Consider the following 16,915-nt stretch of genomic DNA (forward strand, 5'->3'; position numbering starts at 1 on the left):
TCCCCTCCCCTTCCCTGCCTCGCTCCCTTCCCTCCACCCGCTTCCCTTCCGGCTTCGCCCCGCCCCCGCCAACTCGCCCCGCCCCACACCAAGGCCAGGCCCCGCCCCATCCGCAGGCAAGGCCCCGCCCCTGAGGGGGGTCACGGGGTCTACGGACACGCGGCGGACGTAGCGGCCCCGTCAGTCACGTGATCACGTGACGCGCTCCAACATGGCGGCGCCGTGGGGCCGCGGCGTCGCTTCCTGACGGGGCGGCGCGCACGGACGCGGCGGCTGCCGGCCGGGACGCCGGGCCCGCAGCCTCGCTTACTTCCTCGCTCGCGCCGCCCGCCCGCGGGGCTGCTGGCCCCCCGCCGGCCGGGGCCATGCAGGAAAGCCAGACTAAGAGCATGTTCGTGTCCCGGGCCCTGGAGAAGATCCTAGCCGACAAGGAGGCGAAGCGGCCCCAGCACTCCCAGCTGCGCAGGGCCTGCCAGGTGGCGCTCGGTGGGTGAGCCGCCCCGCCCCGCCCGGCCCGGCCCGGCCCGGCCGTTACCCCGCCCGGCCTCCCGGCCTCCCGGCCTCCGCCTCCCCCGACCTCGAACCCCACCCTCCCAGCCTCCTCCTCAGCCTCCGTGGGGGGCCGGTGCCCGGGCCGCCGGCGACTGGCCCAAGGTCACCTGGCAAGTTGGTGACAGCCAGGGCCGGTTCTCCTGCCGCCCGGCTCGGGGGCCCCCGGCCACGGCTCCTCGCTCCTGGCTCCTCCCCTCACCAACTCCAAGCCCTCCGAGGCAGTTGCCCTTGCCCCAAGTGTGTCTCTTTACCCGGACCATACTGGTGGGAGCTCCCTCGCGAACGGGGCAGGTCGCGAGAGTTGCCCAACCGGAGTTGGGTGGCCCCCGAGGCTTGCTTTGGAATTGTCCGATTGGAGTGTTTTCTCACCATTGGGGGCTTTTCCGTAGCTTTCCCCTCACAGCCGCTTACAGGGTCCTCTGCGCCTCCCTGGCATGGTACCATGCAAGACACCTGCCTATTCTGCGTGGCGCCTAAAATGCAGGGCCTGCAAAGGAAGGATACTGTCTGCTTTTTTCCCAGCTGTGTCTCTTGCACCTGGCACAGTAAATAATTTGCTGATTGAATGGACCAGCAGATTAGAAATGAGGGAGAGAAGTCTAGTTACAGTCTTGCTAGGCGATGCCCACATCAGTCGTCTTCTGGTTATCTGTCAAATGCCCACTGTGTACCAGGCCCAGCTGTAGACACTAAGGATGGGGTAGAAACCAAGACCTGCCTGGGAGAGCTCATGTGCTAATAGACAAGTTAGGAAAGTTAAGAAAACAAGTTAGGAATTTGTGTCTGTGTATACATGCCAGTATTGGGGCTTGAACTCAGCCTGGGCGCTCTGTGTGTGTGTGTGGGGGGGTGCTTGGTTGTGGGGCTTAAACTCAGGGCCAGGGCACTGTCCCTGAGCTCTTCTGCTCAAGGCTGGTGCTCTTCCACTTTGAATCACAGCTCTACTTCCAGTTTTCTGGTGATTAAGTAGAGATAGGAGTCTCACGGACTTTCCTGCTTTGAACCATGATCCTCAGCTCTCAGCCTCCTGAGTAGTTAGCATTACAAGTGTGAGCCACCAGCACCCAGCTGTCTCAGTGTTTTTTCCCCTCAAATCTAGTACTCCAACATTTGAGTCACAGCTTCGCTTCTGGCTTTTTGGTGGTTAATTTGAGATAAGATCTCACAGATTTACCTGCCCAGATTGGCTTTGTTTGTTTGTTTGTTGTTGTTTTTCGTTAGTCTGTGGGGCCTAAACTCTGGGTGCTGTCCCTCAGCTGTTCAGCTCAAGGCGAGCACTCTACCACTGGAGCCACAGTGCCACTTCCGGCTTTTTCTGCTTATGTGGTGCTGAGGAATAGAACCCAGGCCCTCAGGCATGCGAGGCAAGCACTCTACCACTGAGCCACCTTTCCAGCTCCAGATTGGCTTTGAACCTTGATCCTCTGATCATCTTATCTCAGGTGTGAGCCACCAGGATCTGTCAAATTAGGCATTTTTGAGTATTAGCAAATGCAATTCGTTAACATAATAGGAAGAAATGAGATGCAGAACTAGAGTTTTGCTTTAAGTATGGGATAGTTGGAAAAATAATCCTTTCTGAGAATGTGGCATGAGTTAAGTTGTGAAAAACAAGAAGTATTCTCCATGTGAAACTTCAAGAGCAATGTTCTGGGCCAGGAGGATGGATCCATATGACTGTTGCTATCTTCAAGCTAATTCGGTACCCCAATGCTTTTGCATTGGAATCTGTTTAAAAAAAAAAAAAGCCTGACTTTTCTAACAAATTGAATAAGTGGAAAGGCTTCAGTTTAAGATCAACTTCACCATTCTCTCTTCATCTGGTGTAAGAGAGAGAGTTCTTTTGCAACCTAGAAATTGACTTATGTACTTGCTCTTCCCTGGGAGGAAAATCAACTGTTTTTCTTAGAAGGATCTTCCTTAAAGGTCAAAAACTGTAGAGAGAGGGAGAAAGAGGTTGTCTAGATAATGCAGAAGCAGTTGCTAATCTTGTGAAATTCAGCCTTTGTGGTAGGAATTTACTGCGGTTGAGAGAGAGAGAGAGAGAGAGAGTGTGTGTGTGTGTGTGTGTGTGTGTGTGTGTGTGTGTGTGTGTGTGTGTGTGTGTGTACGTGTACACACACACTGATCCTAAGACTTGAACTCCAGGCCTAGGTGCTGCCCTGAGCTGCTTTTTGCTCAAGGCAGAACTCTACCACTTGAGCCACAGCGCCACTTTTGGCTTTTTTGGTAGTTTATTGGAGATAAGAGTTGCATAGACTTTCCTGCCTGGGCTGGCTTTGAACCCCGATCCTCAGATCTCAGCCACTTGAGTAGCTCGGATTATATGCATGAGCCATCAGTGAGGTTGAGATTGTTAAAGTTTTTCTATTTTGATAATTAAGTCTGTTACATGTTGTTTTACCTGAAGTTGAGGGTGAGCATTATTACAAAGCAGTCAGAAGCCTGATATTGGTGACTCCACACTAAAGTCTGCCTGGGCACTGTCCTCTCAAACACTACTGTAAGAGTTTTATGGAAGTTTCAAAATAGTGATTTGTTTTCATTTCTCCTTAGCACATCATAGCATAAAGTTTTCACCAAGTTTTATATCACATTATTGGAACTTAAAAAATCTCAAGGAGCTGGGTGCCAGTGGCTCATGCATGTAATCCTGGCACTCAGGAGGCTACTAAGGATTATGGTTCAAAGCCAACCCCGGGCAGGAAAGTCTGTGAGACTCTTTATCTCCAATTAACTATCAAAAAACAGAAAGTGGCGGCTCTGTGGCTCAAGTGGTAGAATGCTCACCTTGAGCTGAAGAGCTCAGGGACAGTGCGCAGGCCCAGAGTTCAAGCCTTATGACTGACACACACAAAAAAAGCATCAGGGACCATAAAATCAGAAAATTGAGACCTTATTAGGTACTCTTGGATCATATTTTTGCTCAAGAAGTTCAGATTTTTCTAACTCGAGTTGTAGGATGTGTGTCTTAAGTATTTTAATACTGGAATGTGAGAAATGGGCTAGACAGGAAGAAATTTGACTAGATTGTAGAAGTTGGAGTGGTGACCCTTCCTCTGATGAGCCATGGTTCTGATGGTGCACAGGAACTTCTGTGTGTATTGATGTAAAGTGTTCGTCCTCCAGAGAGTAATCCTGAGTCACTGCTATGAAATGGAAAGACTGCTTCTATGTTTGCTTTTACTTACAAAGCAGAGTACCTGGTGATACTTTGCTTGGTATCTTTTTTTTTTTTTTTGTCTGTCGTGGGGCTTGAACTCTGGGCCTGGGCGCTGTCCCTCAGCTCTTCAGCTCAAGGCGAGCGCTCTACCACTTGAGCTACAGCGCCACTTCCGGTTTTCTGGTGGTTTATTGGAGATAGGAGTCTCACGGTCTCTCCTGCCCGGGCTGGCTTTGAGCCGCGATCCTCAGATCTCAGCCTCCTGAGTAGCTAGGATTACAGGCGTGAGCCACCAGCGCCCGGCTACTTTGCTTGGTATCTTAAGGCCAGTCTGTGTCTAGTAGTCCTATTTGAGAAGAATGTATAAGAAGTGTGGTAATACGATTCATATCTTGGAGATGTCTTGTAGACTGTCATTGTGTGTGTGTTTGTGTGTTTGTGTATTGTGTATGTGTATTGTGCTGGTCCTGGGGCTTGAACTCGGCCTGAGTACTGCCCCTGAGCTTCTTCAAGGCTAGTGTTCTACCACTTGAGCCACAGCTCTCTACTTGGCTTTTTTTTTTTTTTTTTGTCGGTCGTGGGGCTTGAACTCTGGGCCTGGGCGCTGTCCCTCAGCTCTTCAGTTCAAGGCGAGCGCTCTACCACTTGAGCTACAGCGCCACTTCCTCTACTTGGCTTTTTGTGTGTGTGTCATTTATTGGAGATTAAAAAAAAGTCTTATGGACTTTCCTGCCTGGGCTAGCTTCGAAGTGCCATTCTCATATCTCAGCCTCCTGAGTAACTGGGATTACAGGTGTAAACCACAGGCCCCTGGCAACTGTGGTTAATTTTAATAAGAGAAATGGTGACTGGTGTAAGTTGAAACAACTTACAGGACATAGTTTCTGGCTAGGATTCCACCAGCTGAAGCATGTTGTGGGATGGGAGTCAGGGCTGTATCTCATGGAGGTTGGAAGCTACGAGCCCCGCCCCCGAGACCCAGGACTTCTGCCTTCCACATTTTTTTTTTTTTTTTTTGTCGGTCGTGGGGTTTGAACTCTGGGCCTGGGCGCTGTCCCTCAGCTCTTCAGCTCAAGGCGCGCGCTCTACCACTTGAGCTACAGTGCCACTTCCGGTTTTCTGGTGGTCTATTGGAGATAGGAGTCTCACAGTCTCTCCTGCCCGGGCTGGCTTTGAACCGCGATCCTCATATCTCAGCCTCCTGAGTAGCTAGGATTACAGGCACGAGCCACCAGCGTCTGGCTCTGCCTTCCACTTTCTATGCTAGACAGGTTACTTAATCTTATACATTCCTCACAGGGTTTCTATAAAGATTTAATTGACTTGTACAAAGAATGTGGTATGTAGTAGGTACCCAGTACATGTGATGATTATTTCTGGTGCCGGTCCTGGGGCTTGAACTCAGGGCCTGGACACTGTCTCTAATCTTTTTTTTTTTTTTTTAATTTTTTTATTGTAAAGATACTATACAGAGGGTTACAGTTACATGAGTGAGGTAATGAGTACACTTCCTCTTGAACATTGTTCTAACCTTTTTTTAAGGCTAGTATTTTATCACTTGAGCCACAGCTTCACTGCCATTTGTTTTAGTAATTAGAGTGAAGAGTCTCACGGGCTTTCTTACCCAGGCTGGCTTTGAACCATGATCTTCAGATCTCAGCCTCCTGAGCAGCTAGGATTATAGGTGTGAGCCACCAGTACTTGGTTTCTGTTAATATTTTAATATGTGGCAACAAGCCACATAAACTGCAAGTGCTCTGATTTGATGAGTTTTTATTCTATTCTTTAATTTTTGTTTGTGTGTGTTTCTGGCAGTATTAAGCTTGAACCCAGAACTTTATGCTCTGCCCTTTTTATTTTGGTTCATTTTGAGATAAGGTCTCAGGTTTTTTTGTTTGTTTTTTTCTTGTGTAGACAGAAGCTAGGTCTTCCTGTTTATGCTTGACCCACTACCACACCCAGATGTTTCTGTGGAGTTGGGATGGTGCCTGGAACCACAATGATAGTCTCTGTGTAGCTGGGAAGACAGGTGTATACCACCATACCCAGCTCCATTTGTTGTTCTTTTTTTTTTTTTTTTTTTTTTGTCGGTCGTGGGGCTTGAACTCTGGGCCTGGGCGTTGTCCCTCAGCTCTTCAGCTCAAGGCGAGCGCTCTACCACTTGAGCTACAGCGCTACTTCCGGTTTTCTGGTGGTTTATTGGAGATAGGAGTCTCACGGTCTCTCCTGCCCGGGCTGGCTTTGAGCCGCGATCCTCAGATCTCAGCCTCCTGAGTAGCTAGGATTACAGGCGTGAGCCACCAGCGCCCGGCTTCCATTTGTTGTTCTTAACATTGAGTCTCCATTTAAGAAGGAGTTACTTCTGTTTGATTTGTACATTACATGACAGAAAGGCTGTATTAACTTGCTAAGGTCAGTGAAGCCAGGGTTGTTCCCTTGTGCAGTCAGTGATAATCAAGATGGAACAGGATTGGACTAATGTCAGTGACTCAAATGTGTAAATACCAAATGCACAGGTGACTGTCCAAATGGAGTGAGAGTGGTTATCACCTTAAGTATGTTGCTCTTTGCTTTGCTAATGAAGCCTTGACATATATTAATGACTTCCAACCTTTCAGCCTGCTGTTAGGAAATATAATTACATTCCTACAATTTCCCCTTTGTAATTGTCTGATTTAAGACCCATGTTTTCCAAACATGGTGTCTCTTTAAATTACATGTCTACTTTTAAACTATATGGCATCTAAACTATATGGAGGCTTGACAAAAACTTTTAAGGTTTTTAATTAGATATGGTAGCCAGGTGTTGGTGGCTCAGTCCTATAATCCTAGATACTCAGGATGCTAAGATCTGGGGCTCACAGTTCAAAGCCAGTCCAAGTGGGAACTCTTTCTTTTCTTTCCTTTTCTTTTCTCCTTTCTTCCTTCCTTCCTTCCTTCCTTTCCTCCTTCCTTCCTTCCTTCCTTCTTTCCTTTTTTTTTTTTTTTTCCATCAGTCATGGGGCTTGAGTTCTGGGCCTGGGTGCTGTCCCTCAGCTCTTCAGCTCAGGCAAGTGCTCTACCACTTGAGCTACAGCACCACTTCCAGTTTTCTGGTGGTTAATTGGAGATAATAGTCTCTCAGACTTTCCTGCCTGGGCTGTCTTTGAACGGTGATCCTCAGATCTCAGCCTCCTGAGTATCTAGGATTACAGGTGTGAGCCACCTGCACTCAGCCAGGTGGGACTCTTATCTCCAATAAACTACTCAGAAAAAACCTGAAATGTCACTAGTTGGTAGAGACACGGAGCTCTAGCCCCAGAACTGGCACGGGAATGCGCGCGTGCACGTGCACACACCAAAAATAGATATGGAAAAAAATGTCTATAATTTAACAGAATTGTTCCAACAATTCTCTTCATGTGTGTGTACCTGCACTCACATACTAGAGATGTACTGTCTTAATATGTTAATTTGTACAAAATACTGGGTAAGGGCCAAGTGTTTACTGATTGCTGCCATCTCAGTTGTCAGGAAAATGGCAAATGTATATATTTTTCATATGCAATTGAATGACTTTCTATAATTACTGTGTGACACCTACATTTCTGAGTTCCTGGCATAGTGCCACCTATGCTTCAGGTTAGCTCTTATTATTGTTATCACGTAGGACCCAAGAGAAGTTAAGTAAATTGGCCAGGGTAACTCAGCCAGGAACCGATGGAGCTAGGGTGTTCACACAAGGTGGTATGGGTTGAGTCCCACATCTCTACCAAGTCTACCTGGCTCCATGCACGTTCTCATGTGTAAAATACTTAATGAGATCTTTGCAAAGAGTTCCTATACAAAAAGGGAAGTTTCAGTGAAGATTCCATATTTTCTGTAGCTGAATTTGACATATATTTGAAAACCACTAGTCAGAAGGTCACAACTTTTTTTTCCTCCTCTTTCTGGAGCTTTGGACTGCATATGTCCTCAGTTTACTTTAGGGACCCAGGAGAAAGGAACGTGCTGAGCTAGTTTTACCCTGGCTGTATTTGAGCTAAGTTTTCCTGATGCATGATATCTCTTCAGGAGCAGTGAATGCTATAATGTTAATCTTGGGGGGATCTCTGTCTTGGGGAACCTCTGATGTTGGAAAACCAAGGCTTGGCAGCAGTGTGCCCACAGCCCACACAACCACACAGGGACACAGCTATAGCAATTGCCTGTCCTAGTGTTGAAAGCTTTATGATGGTTTTTCAGGAGAAAGAAGGTCTGTCTGGCAGCATCAATTCAGTGTTTGTTGGAGTGTGGGTTTTTTTGTTTTGTTTTGTTTTTACCTCAGGGTCTCACACTTGCTTTGGCTTATGCACTAGCTCATGCTATACTACTTAAGCCATACCTCCATTCTGGCATTTTGAGACACTCGGACTTTTCTGCCCAGGCAAGCTGATTCCTCTAGATCTTAGCTGCCTGTGTAGCTCGTATTTTCAGATAGGAGCAACTTTCGCCTATGCTGTTGTTGATTATTGAAAAGAGTTTACTTATTGGATTGGTAGACATTTTATTTGAAGCTGAGTTTCAAACTTTGCTTATTGCTAAACCTATTTTGCTTCTTTGAGCCTTGGTTTCCTGAGATAACTGTGGGACTTCTCATGATCCAGTGAACTAGTGCGGCAAGTGACTGACACAGACCTGGCACCTGGCAGAACCTCTGCCACAGTGCAGAGGCCCTGGTACTGACTTTTTTTTTTTTTTTAATCTGTTGTGGGGCCTGAACTCTGGGCCTGGGCGCTGTCCCTCAGCTCTTCAGCTCAAGGCTAGCTCTCATACCATTTGAGCCACAGCACCACTTCCGGCTTTTTCTGCTTATGTGGTGCTGAGGAATCGAACCCAGGGCCTCATGCATGCGAGGCAAGCACTCTACCACGGAGCCACCTTCCCAGCCCAGTAGTGCCATCTTGAAGAAAGAACTGAACATGTGCCCCTCACTGCCTGGCAGTTGGCTGATGGACCTTTTTGTACATCTCCCAACACTGGCAGGTGGCTGAATGGGCTAGCGCCTGTGTGCAGCCTAGTGTATGGTGTGTGTGGGAGGGGCGCGCTCACCCTGATGTGGAGTAATCAGCAAGGCCAATCCTGATGCAGGAGAGTGAGCGGGTGCAAATGTGTACCTGAGCCGCAGGAACATGGAAGCCTCTGTATAAGTAGCTCAGAACTGTGTTTCTTCTCACCATTTTCTCCAGGCTTCGGGGCCTGCCAGGAAATGACTTGACTTTCTTTTCAGTGAAGTTATCTTAGAAAAAGAGTTTTACGTTTGCTGATTCATTCCTTGACTCTTCCTGACAGAGATTTGTTTTGGTTTACTGTCTTGGTGACATTCAGATTTTTTTAGCCTGGTATTTTGTTAGGTTTCATAGTTTAGTGGGCGAGTAGGCTTCTGGTGCTGGGACATCAAGTTCCTAAGCGTTCCCTCAGTCCAGCACAGTGGGCTGAGCATGTCTGCTGCTCTGTATTCAGTCCCTTCATGGAGCAGACCAGGGAGACCCTCATTCAGAAGAGGTTTAGTTGGGTGTGGCACCTGCTGTCAGGATGCAAGGGGAGCAAAAAAACAGACATGGACCTGGTTCTGATGGAGTGTAGTTCCCGGCTCTGCTTGGGCATTAGACAGAGGGCTGCGGGAAGCTTCCTTGCGGAAGCTGGCTCTGAGGTCTGAAGGATGGATCTGAAGTAAATAGGTTGGACAGACACGGATTGGGCACTGGGCAGGTGTTTAAGCAGAGGGAATTGCCTGAGATATGCCCCTGTGGCAGAGACAGCTGGAAGAGGTCGTTGTTGGTTAGAACATGACAAAAGGGGAGAAGTGGCCAGAGCCCCACCCAGCTGAGCCTTGGAGGTCACCATGAAAGGTGAGGTGGTTTTTTTTTTTTTGTCGGTCGTGGGGCTTGAACTCTGGGCCTGGGCGCTGTCCCTCAGCTCTTCAGCTCAAGGCGAGCGCTCTACCACTTGAGCTACAGCGCCACTTCCGGTTTTCTGGTGGTTTATTGGAGATAAGAGTCTCACGGTCTTTCCTGCCAGCTAGGATTACAGGCATGAGCCACCAGCGCCCGGCTGAAAGGTGAGTTTTAGGGCAGAAATGTGGCCCAAAGAGTTTGGAACATGGGGCTGGGAAGGTGGCTCAGTGGTAGAGCGCTTGCCTTGCATGCCTGAGGCCCTGGGTTCGATTCCTCAGCACCACATAAGCAAAAAGAAAAAAAAGCCAGAAGTGGCGCTGTGGCTCAAGTGGTAGAGTGCTAGCCTTGAGCTGAAGAGCTGAGGGACAGCTCCCAGGCCCAGAGTTCAGGCCCCACGAACCCCCCCCCCAAAAAAAAAAAAAAAAAGTTTGGAACAGGGAAGAAGGTGCTAGGATGGCTAGGTTTGCACTTTGAAAAAAAAGAAACTGAGCCACATGTGTTCACAGTATCCTAGAGGAAGAGCAGAGGGACTGCTGTCCTGTGGGAGAGGTGACAGGGAGTAGAGCACAGGTCTGGGTAGGAAGCAACACGAGAGGACATGGCGACGGGCTGGGCTGGGCGTGTAGAAAGGCTTCTGGGACTCTGTGCTTCCTGCTGGAGAATGGTGCTGAGCTGAAGGAGGAACTGGGTGGAGGCTTATCTGAGCTAGTTTTGCCTTTGAACCTTGGATTAGCCTGTACCCGGGAGAAACAACTAAAGAGAAGAAGGATTTATTCTTTTTGTTGGTGGTGGTGGTCTTGAGGCTTGAACTCAATGCCTAGGTGCTGTTCCTGAGCTTCTTTTGTTCCAGGCTAGCGCTCTGCGACTTGAGCCAAAGCACCACTTCCAGCTTTTTCTGGAGATATTTGAGATAAGAGTCTCCTAGACTTCTGCCTGGGCTGGCTTTGAACTGCAGTCCTCAAATCTCAGCCCTCTGAATAGTATTACAGGCATATGCCACTAGTGTCTGGCTAGGAAGGCTCATAGTTTCAGTCCCTCATTGGCCTAAGGTAAGGGAGCACTTCATGGAGAAGAGGTTGGGGTGGAGCAGAGCTGCTCACCTGTGGCTGCTGGAATCTGGGAGTGGAAAGCTAAGTGTTCAGGGGCACATCCCCAGAGATTTGCTCCCTCCAGCCAGGCCCCACCAGATATCCCCCAGTGCGAACTCATCAGTAGATGAAGTGGGTGCTCTCATGAGCCAATGACTTCTCCATGGGTCACAGCTGGGGACAAATGTCAGCACGTGCGCTTTTGGAGGAACACATCTCACACAAGTCACACATAGATAGCAAGCATGTGGCTGAACAGGAAGAGGAAGTGGCTGAAGAGAACTGTAGGGTAGCCGTTTCTGAGGAGGAATCATGGAGGGCAGTGGGGAGAAGGCCTGGGCCTGAGGCCCTCTGGCCTTTCCTGGCTGGGCGGAAGAGGTGTGTCTGCAATGGTGCCAGCCCTGGAGCAGAGACAAGTTGAAGTTAGAGGATAAGTTGGGGAAGTTGTGATTATAGCACTGACCAGGAGTGTGAGGTCAGCAGTCAAAGGCCAGGGAGGTCGGGGCCGATGGGGACTGCCTTCATGCCCGTCAGGTTTGGGGACATGTGATTTGAGGTGGTGTCAGCACACCTGAAATAGTGGAGGAACGGAGCCCTTGCCCGGGCCCTTCCCCTTGTCAAGAGGAAATGTTCCCTTTGTTTTTCTTCTTTGGAAGGTAGAGAAGGCTTGAGCTTGTTTCAGATGGAGGGGAGCGTCGCTCCATGGACCCTGAGAGGCGGTGGGATGGGGGCAGGTAGGGGAGAGGGAGGTTGTCAGAGGAGGGTCTTGTGCAGTAGTCGTGATGGAAGAGGGGAGAAGGCTGCAGGTGGCTGTCCACCGACCTGCCAGCCTGTCTGCCCACCCTGGTAAGTGGAGGCAGCTCTCAAGTTGGCACTAGTGTGGTCCAAGTTTGGGATTTTTCTGGAAGTTAAGACCAAAGGTCAGATGGGTTGGTGGCCATGGAAGGCCTGTCATTCTGAAAAGCCTCCTGCTGATGAGATCTCTGGTGGAGAATGCAGTGGGAGGAAGGCTGATGCCTCGGCTGTAGAAAGGTCCTCCCTGGAGCACCGCAGTGGAGGGGATGCTATAGGCAGAGACCAAGAAGGAGCCGGAAGTGTTCCTGCTTTCCATGGGGACATGATTCCCAGTGTGGAAGAGGGGATCAGAGGAGAGTTCGTGTAGTAGGGAGTGCTGTAGGATTTGTGGACCTGGATCTCTTGATGGCAGGGTTGGGTGTGGAGTTGGTGAGGATCCTTGGTGGGCTCATCCTGGAAGGAGAGGGTGAGTTGGAGCCTGAGTCATTGCTGACTGGGTCTAGTGGCCACTTCTGTAGGTGATAGGGACATGCAGCACCAAGTTCCAGGAGGACTGTGGCTTTCTCCCTGCAGCTCCATCCCAGTTTGTGCATTGGCTGCCACCCCATTAGCAGGTGGGGGAGGCACAGGTAAAGAGTAGCAGGTGGCCCACTGGGCGCCCAGAGTTCCTCCCTATGTTAGGTTGTGGCCTCCTGGGGTGAAGGCTGTGGTGAAGGTGCGGTGAGCACCAGCCATCAGTGCACCGTCTGGCACACCAATGGGTGGTCCTGCTCCTTTGCTTTTTTCTTCGGCTTGTTTCCAGCAGTGATACTAGAGATTTTACACTCTCACTGACTCCTATTTTAAGATAACAGCAAGCAACTGCTGTTTATTGACTGCCCACTGTGTGCTGGCTGCTGCCCTCTTCACTAATCTAACAGGGTTCTCTCATAGCAGGTTAGGAGTGGTGTCCTCCCCCACAGCCTCCAAAGTTTCTAGACTAGGAAATCAAGATTCCGGAGATTGAATAACACCCCCACCACCTCCACATCATTCTGCTAACAGATATACATTAGTTCTATCTGCATCGCCTACCTATAGCACAAATAGGCTAGTGGTATGGTACCCAGCACATACTTCTCCCTCATCCTTCTTTTCCTACTTATTAGTAGGGAAAAACAATTATGTTTTCCAAATTTATCCAGATGGGACCATATGACCCAAGTTCCAGCTACTTTGAACATTTTTAGACTGAATCTGCTTACAGTGGATACTTCCACCTGGCTGAGTCCTGTCATGGCTGGTCTGCAATTCTTAGTAGAAGCCACCAGCACCTGGCTGCATTGGTTATTTATTTTAATTTTTTTGTTGTTCATGGGTATTGAACTCTGGAACTGGATGCTGTCTCTGAGCTCTTTTGCTCAAGGCTAATATTCTACCACTTTAAGCCATAACACCACTTGTGGTTTTCTGGTGGTTAATTGGAAATAAGGGTCTCACAGACTTCCCTAAGTTGGCTTTGAACATTGATCCTTAGATCTAAGCCTCCTGGAAAGCTAGGATTACAGGCATGAGCCACCAGCGCCTGACCTACATTGGTTTTTTGTTTGTTTGTTGTTGTTGTTGTTTTTGGTTGGTTGTGGGGCTTGAATTCTGGGTTTGGGCGCTGTCCCTGCACTCTTCAGCTCAAGGCGAGTGCTTTACCGCTTGAGCCACAGCACCACTCCCGGTTTTCAAGTGGTTTATTGGAGATAAGAGCCTCATGGACTTTTCTTCCCCAGGCTGGTTTTGAACCCAATCCTCAGATCTCAGCCTCCTAAGTAGCTAGGATGACAGGCGTGAGCCACCAGTGGCTGGCACATTGTTATTTTTTGAGATAGTATGTTACTTTATATTTGGGCCAGCTTGGCCTGTGATTCTATTTGTGCTTCCCTGTGTCACTGTGTACAATCATTGTGCATCTCTACCCAGGAGAACAGAATGTGTATCCCTATGACCAGCCCTTGGTTGAGATGGAATTTTGTGAACTTTTATGCCCAGCTGGACTTGAACCATGGGCTCCTGATCTGTATCTCCTAAGTAGCTAGATTTCAGACTTGAGGGGCTGGTAAGTTGGCTCAGTGGTAGAGCGCTTGCCTTGCATGCCTGAGGCCTTGGGTTCGATTCCTCAGCACCACATAAGCAAAAAGGAAAAAAAAAAAAAGCCAGAAGTGGCGCTGTGGCTTAAGTGGTAGAGCACTAGCCTTGAGCTGAAGAGCTGAGGGACAGCGCCCAGGCCCAGAGTTCATGCCCCACGACCAGACTCAAAAAACAAACAAACCAGACTTGAGCCAGCACACCAACCAATTTGCTTCCCCAGCTCTTTCTGTCTGGGTCTTCTCATTGAAAACCATTGGTTCACAACAGGGGGTTTTGCTTAGGGGACATGCAGCAATCTCTGGAAACATTGTTTTTCAGTACTTCCTAACATTTGGGAAGCTGAGGTGGGAGGATCTCATGTTCCAGGCCAGCTACACATAGTAAGACCTTGTAACAAAACACTACGGAGTGTGGGAAGAGCTACTGGCCCCCGTGAATGGACATCAGGGATGTTGCTACACACCCTTCCCTGCCCAGTACAGCCCCAGAATAAGGGATTCTCTACCTCCAGATGCCAACAGCGGGGAGGCTGAGAAACGCTGATGTAAATAAGATGGAGGAAACAAGCAATACCCACTCCTAGGTCTGCTGTGTCAACTGAGCTAAACGTGTACAGCAATGCCCGTCACCTAGGAGCTGCCTGCAGTGGCTGGGATTACTGCTGTTGTAATTTAGTGGTTCACTTTATATCAAGATTTCAGTATTTCAAAATCTCACAAACATTCTTTTAATCCAAATACCGTATTTTACAGTTTTTTCCATAAATGTTGCATGCTACTAATATGCTTTTCTTTCTTCCCCACCAGATGAAATTAAAGCAGAAATAGAAAAGCAGAGGTAAGCAATAGCATTTTGTCCTTGCTGAAATAGCACGAAGGGGTAGGTCATGGTCAGGGTAACCCCTTTTTCTCTGTCCCTTTACCTGTTTTCTAATCCCCTGGCTCCGTGCTGGGCACTCAGTAGAATCTGTGTCTGACATGTTACTGGTGCAGTATTTTTGTACTTGGGGGAAGGCTAAAGAAGGTCAAGTTAAGGCCTTGTATCTCTTCTTAAGAGGAGAGATAGATCCCCTGCCTTGTGCTTGCCTAGACCCAAGGATGGCCTGCTCCACGAGTGTTCGCATTTTGGAAATACAGGTCTGGCATCGCTGCCACCAGATTGCATGTGGGACACTACAGACTCAGCGTGCAAGTCAGAGATCCTGCTCTTCACATGCAGCACTGCTTTCTTCTGTAGTTGCCCTTGTCTGCATCTATTAACTGGCCTCAAGATTGAGTTTGTAGATGCTTTTAAGTAAATGATCACAAGCAGAATGGGAAGTCATAGTAAAGAGTAGAGAAAGCAAGTTTTGTTTTTTTCATTTCCCCTCTTGGCCTTTTGCTCTTTTCCAAGGCTTGGTGCCGCAGCCCCACCAAAGGCGAACTTCATCGAAGCGGACAAGTACTTCCTTCCATTCGAGCTGGCTTGCCAGTCCAAGTCCCCCCGTGTGGTCAGCACATCCCTTGACTGCTTGCAGGTACCACATTGAAACTTGATGGTGTAATGGGGTTCCTCCCACCACAGACACCCTTGCTTACCCAGAGCCCTCTAGGGCTGGCTCATGTGCTCAGGTGCCCTGGCGGCGGTGGGGAGAGGAGCAGGCTATGTTCTTTTTGTGGAGGTCTCATGAAGGCAGGAAGACAGCTCTTCAGCTAAAACATGGATTTCCCCAAAAATACTTTTATTTGTTACTCTCTTTTCGATTTATTACCCTTTGTCTAAGTGAAACTTGTAGCATGAGAGTATTTGATTACACAGAGACTCTCTCTTGATATCATAAATTCACAGTATCACAGGTAGAAATAGTCACATCTTGGTGGTGGTGGTAGTTTTGTTCTTGAAGTTGCTGTGAGTGTGAGTTAGTGTATGCTGAACAAGAGCTACAGTACGGATTAAGTTCCTGCAATTCCCCAGTCACAGTGTTTTTGTTAGCCAATTAGTATAGACCTGTTCTTTGTGTGTTTCTATGTAATTATTTGTTATTGTTATTATTATTATTTTTGTCAGTCATGGGGCTTGAATTTGGGGCATGGGTGCTGTCCCTGAGCTCTGCTTTACCACTGTGAGCCACAGCTCTACTTCCGGTTTACTTGTGGTTAATTGAAGATGAGAGTCTTAAAACCAGCCTGGGCTGGCTTTGAACTGAGATCCTTAGACCTCACCCTCCTGAATAACTAGGATTACAGGCTTGAGCCAACAGTGCCTGACTGTGTATTTCTATTTAGAGACACCTTATATAATATGTATTGTTGGCTCATTAACATTGGACTCACGCCAACCACAGTGTTATACATACTGGAAGAGAGCTTGTGATTTCTCTGTAAGGCATATCTCTGCCTTCTTGCTTTTAAACATTAAAAAGCACTCCGGCACACACTTGGGGGCCATTTTGAAGAGCAAACAGGACAAGTGTGCAAACTGTGACACTTATTACTCTGCAAAAGAGGCATTTGTTTAGAGGGAACCAGAAAGAAGTCAGTGTCACCTTGTTAGACTTCAGCTGTAAACATGAGTGCCAGTGATCCTGGCTTCCTGCTGCTCTGCGTAGGTCCATAAATGCCTGCAAAAACTTCCAGGTTTTACTTTTGGACTGTGCAATAATTTTAGTGGATAGATTCATTTGAAATATAGAAAGTACAAATAATGGGGATTGACTGTGTTTAGAGCTGTAATAATCTCATTGTAAATGATCTTTGTTGTTGTTATTTGGGGCTTGAACTCAGGGACTGGGAGCTGACCCTGAAAGTTTCTGCTCAAGGCTCGTGCTCTACCACTTTGAGCCATAGCTCTACTTCCAGCTTGCTGGTGGTTAATGGAGATTAGAGTCTCACAGACTTTCCTGCCCAGGCTGGCTTTAAACCATTATCCTCAGATCTCAGCCTCCTGAGTAGCTAGGATTACAGGCTTTCACCACCAAAGCTTGGTGGCTGTAAATGATATTTGATGGATAAAGAAGCAGGAGATGTTGGGTGACTTGTCCATTATATATAAATAGTAAGAGGCAGAAAAAAGGACAACTTGGAGCCAGGCGCCAGTGGCTCAGGCCTGTAATCCTAGCTACTCAGGAGGCTGAGATCTGAGGATAATGGCTTAAAGCCAGCCTGGGCAGGAAAGTCTGTGAGACTCTAATCTCCAATAAACCACCAGAAAACTGGAAGTGGCGCTATAGCTCAAGTGGTAGAGCGCTAGCCTTGAGCTGAATTGCTGAGGGACAGCACCCAGGCCTAGAGTTCAAGTCCCACAAC

General features: G+C 48.3%; 1 protein-coding gene across 2 annotated transcripts in view; it reads left to right on the forward strand.

Annotated features, from left to right (window-relative positions):
• Window positions 1-216: 216 nt before the first annotated feature.
• Window positions 217-16,915, forward strand: part of Arfgef2 (ARF guanine nucleotide exchange factor 2) — an 85,866-nt gene continuing 69,167 nt past the window's right edge. The window contains exons 1-3 of one of the 2 annotated variants that reach the window (XM_069989957.1): window positions 217-486; window positions 14,438-14,468; window positions 15,024-15,147. In XM_069989957.1, coding sequence (XP_069846058.1) covers window positions 366-486; window positions 14,438-14,468; window positions 15,024-15,147 — 276 coding nt within the window. In that variant the 5' untranslated portion in view covers window positions 217-365. The remainder of the gene's footprint in view (window positions 487-14,437; window positions 14,469-15,023; window positions 15,148-16,915) is intronic. The other variant, XM_069989959.1, reaches the window with a different exon arrangement.

This window comes from Dipodomys merriami, unplaced genomic scaffold, assembly GCF_024711535.1.
Source record: "Dipodomys merriami isolate MVZ:Mamm:240054 unplaced genomic scaffold, mDipMer1.0.p SCAF_39, whole genome shotgun sequence".
Lineage (NCBI taxonomy): Eukaryota > Metazoa > Chordata > Mammalia > Rodentia > Heteromyidae > Dipodomys > Dipodomys merriami.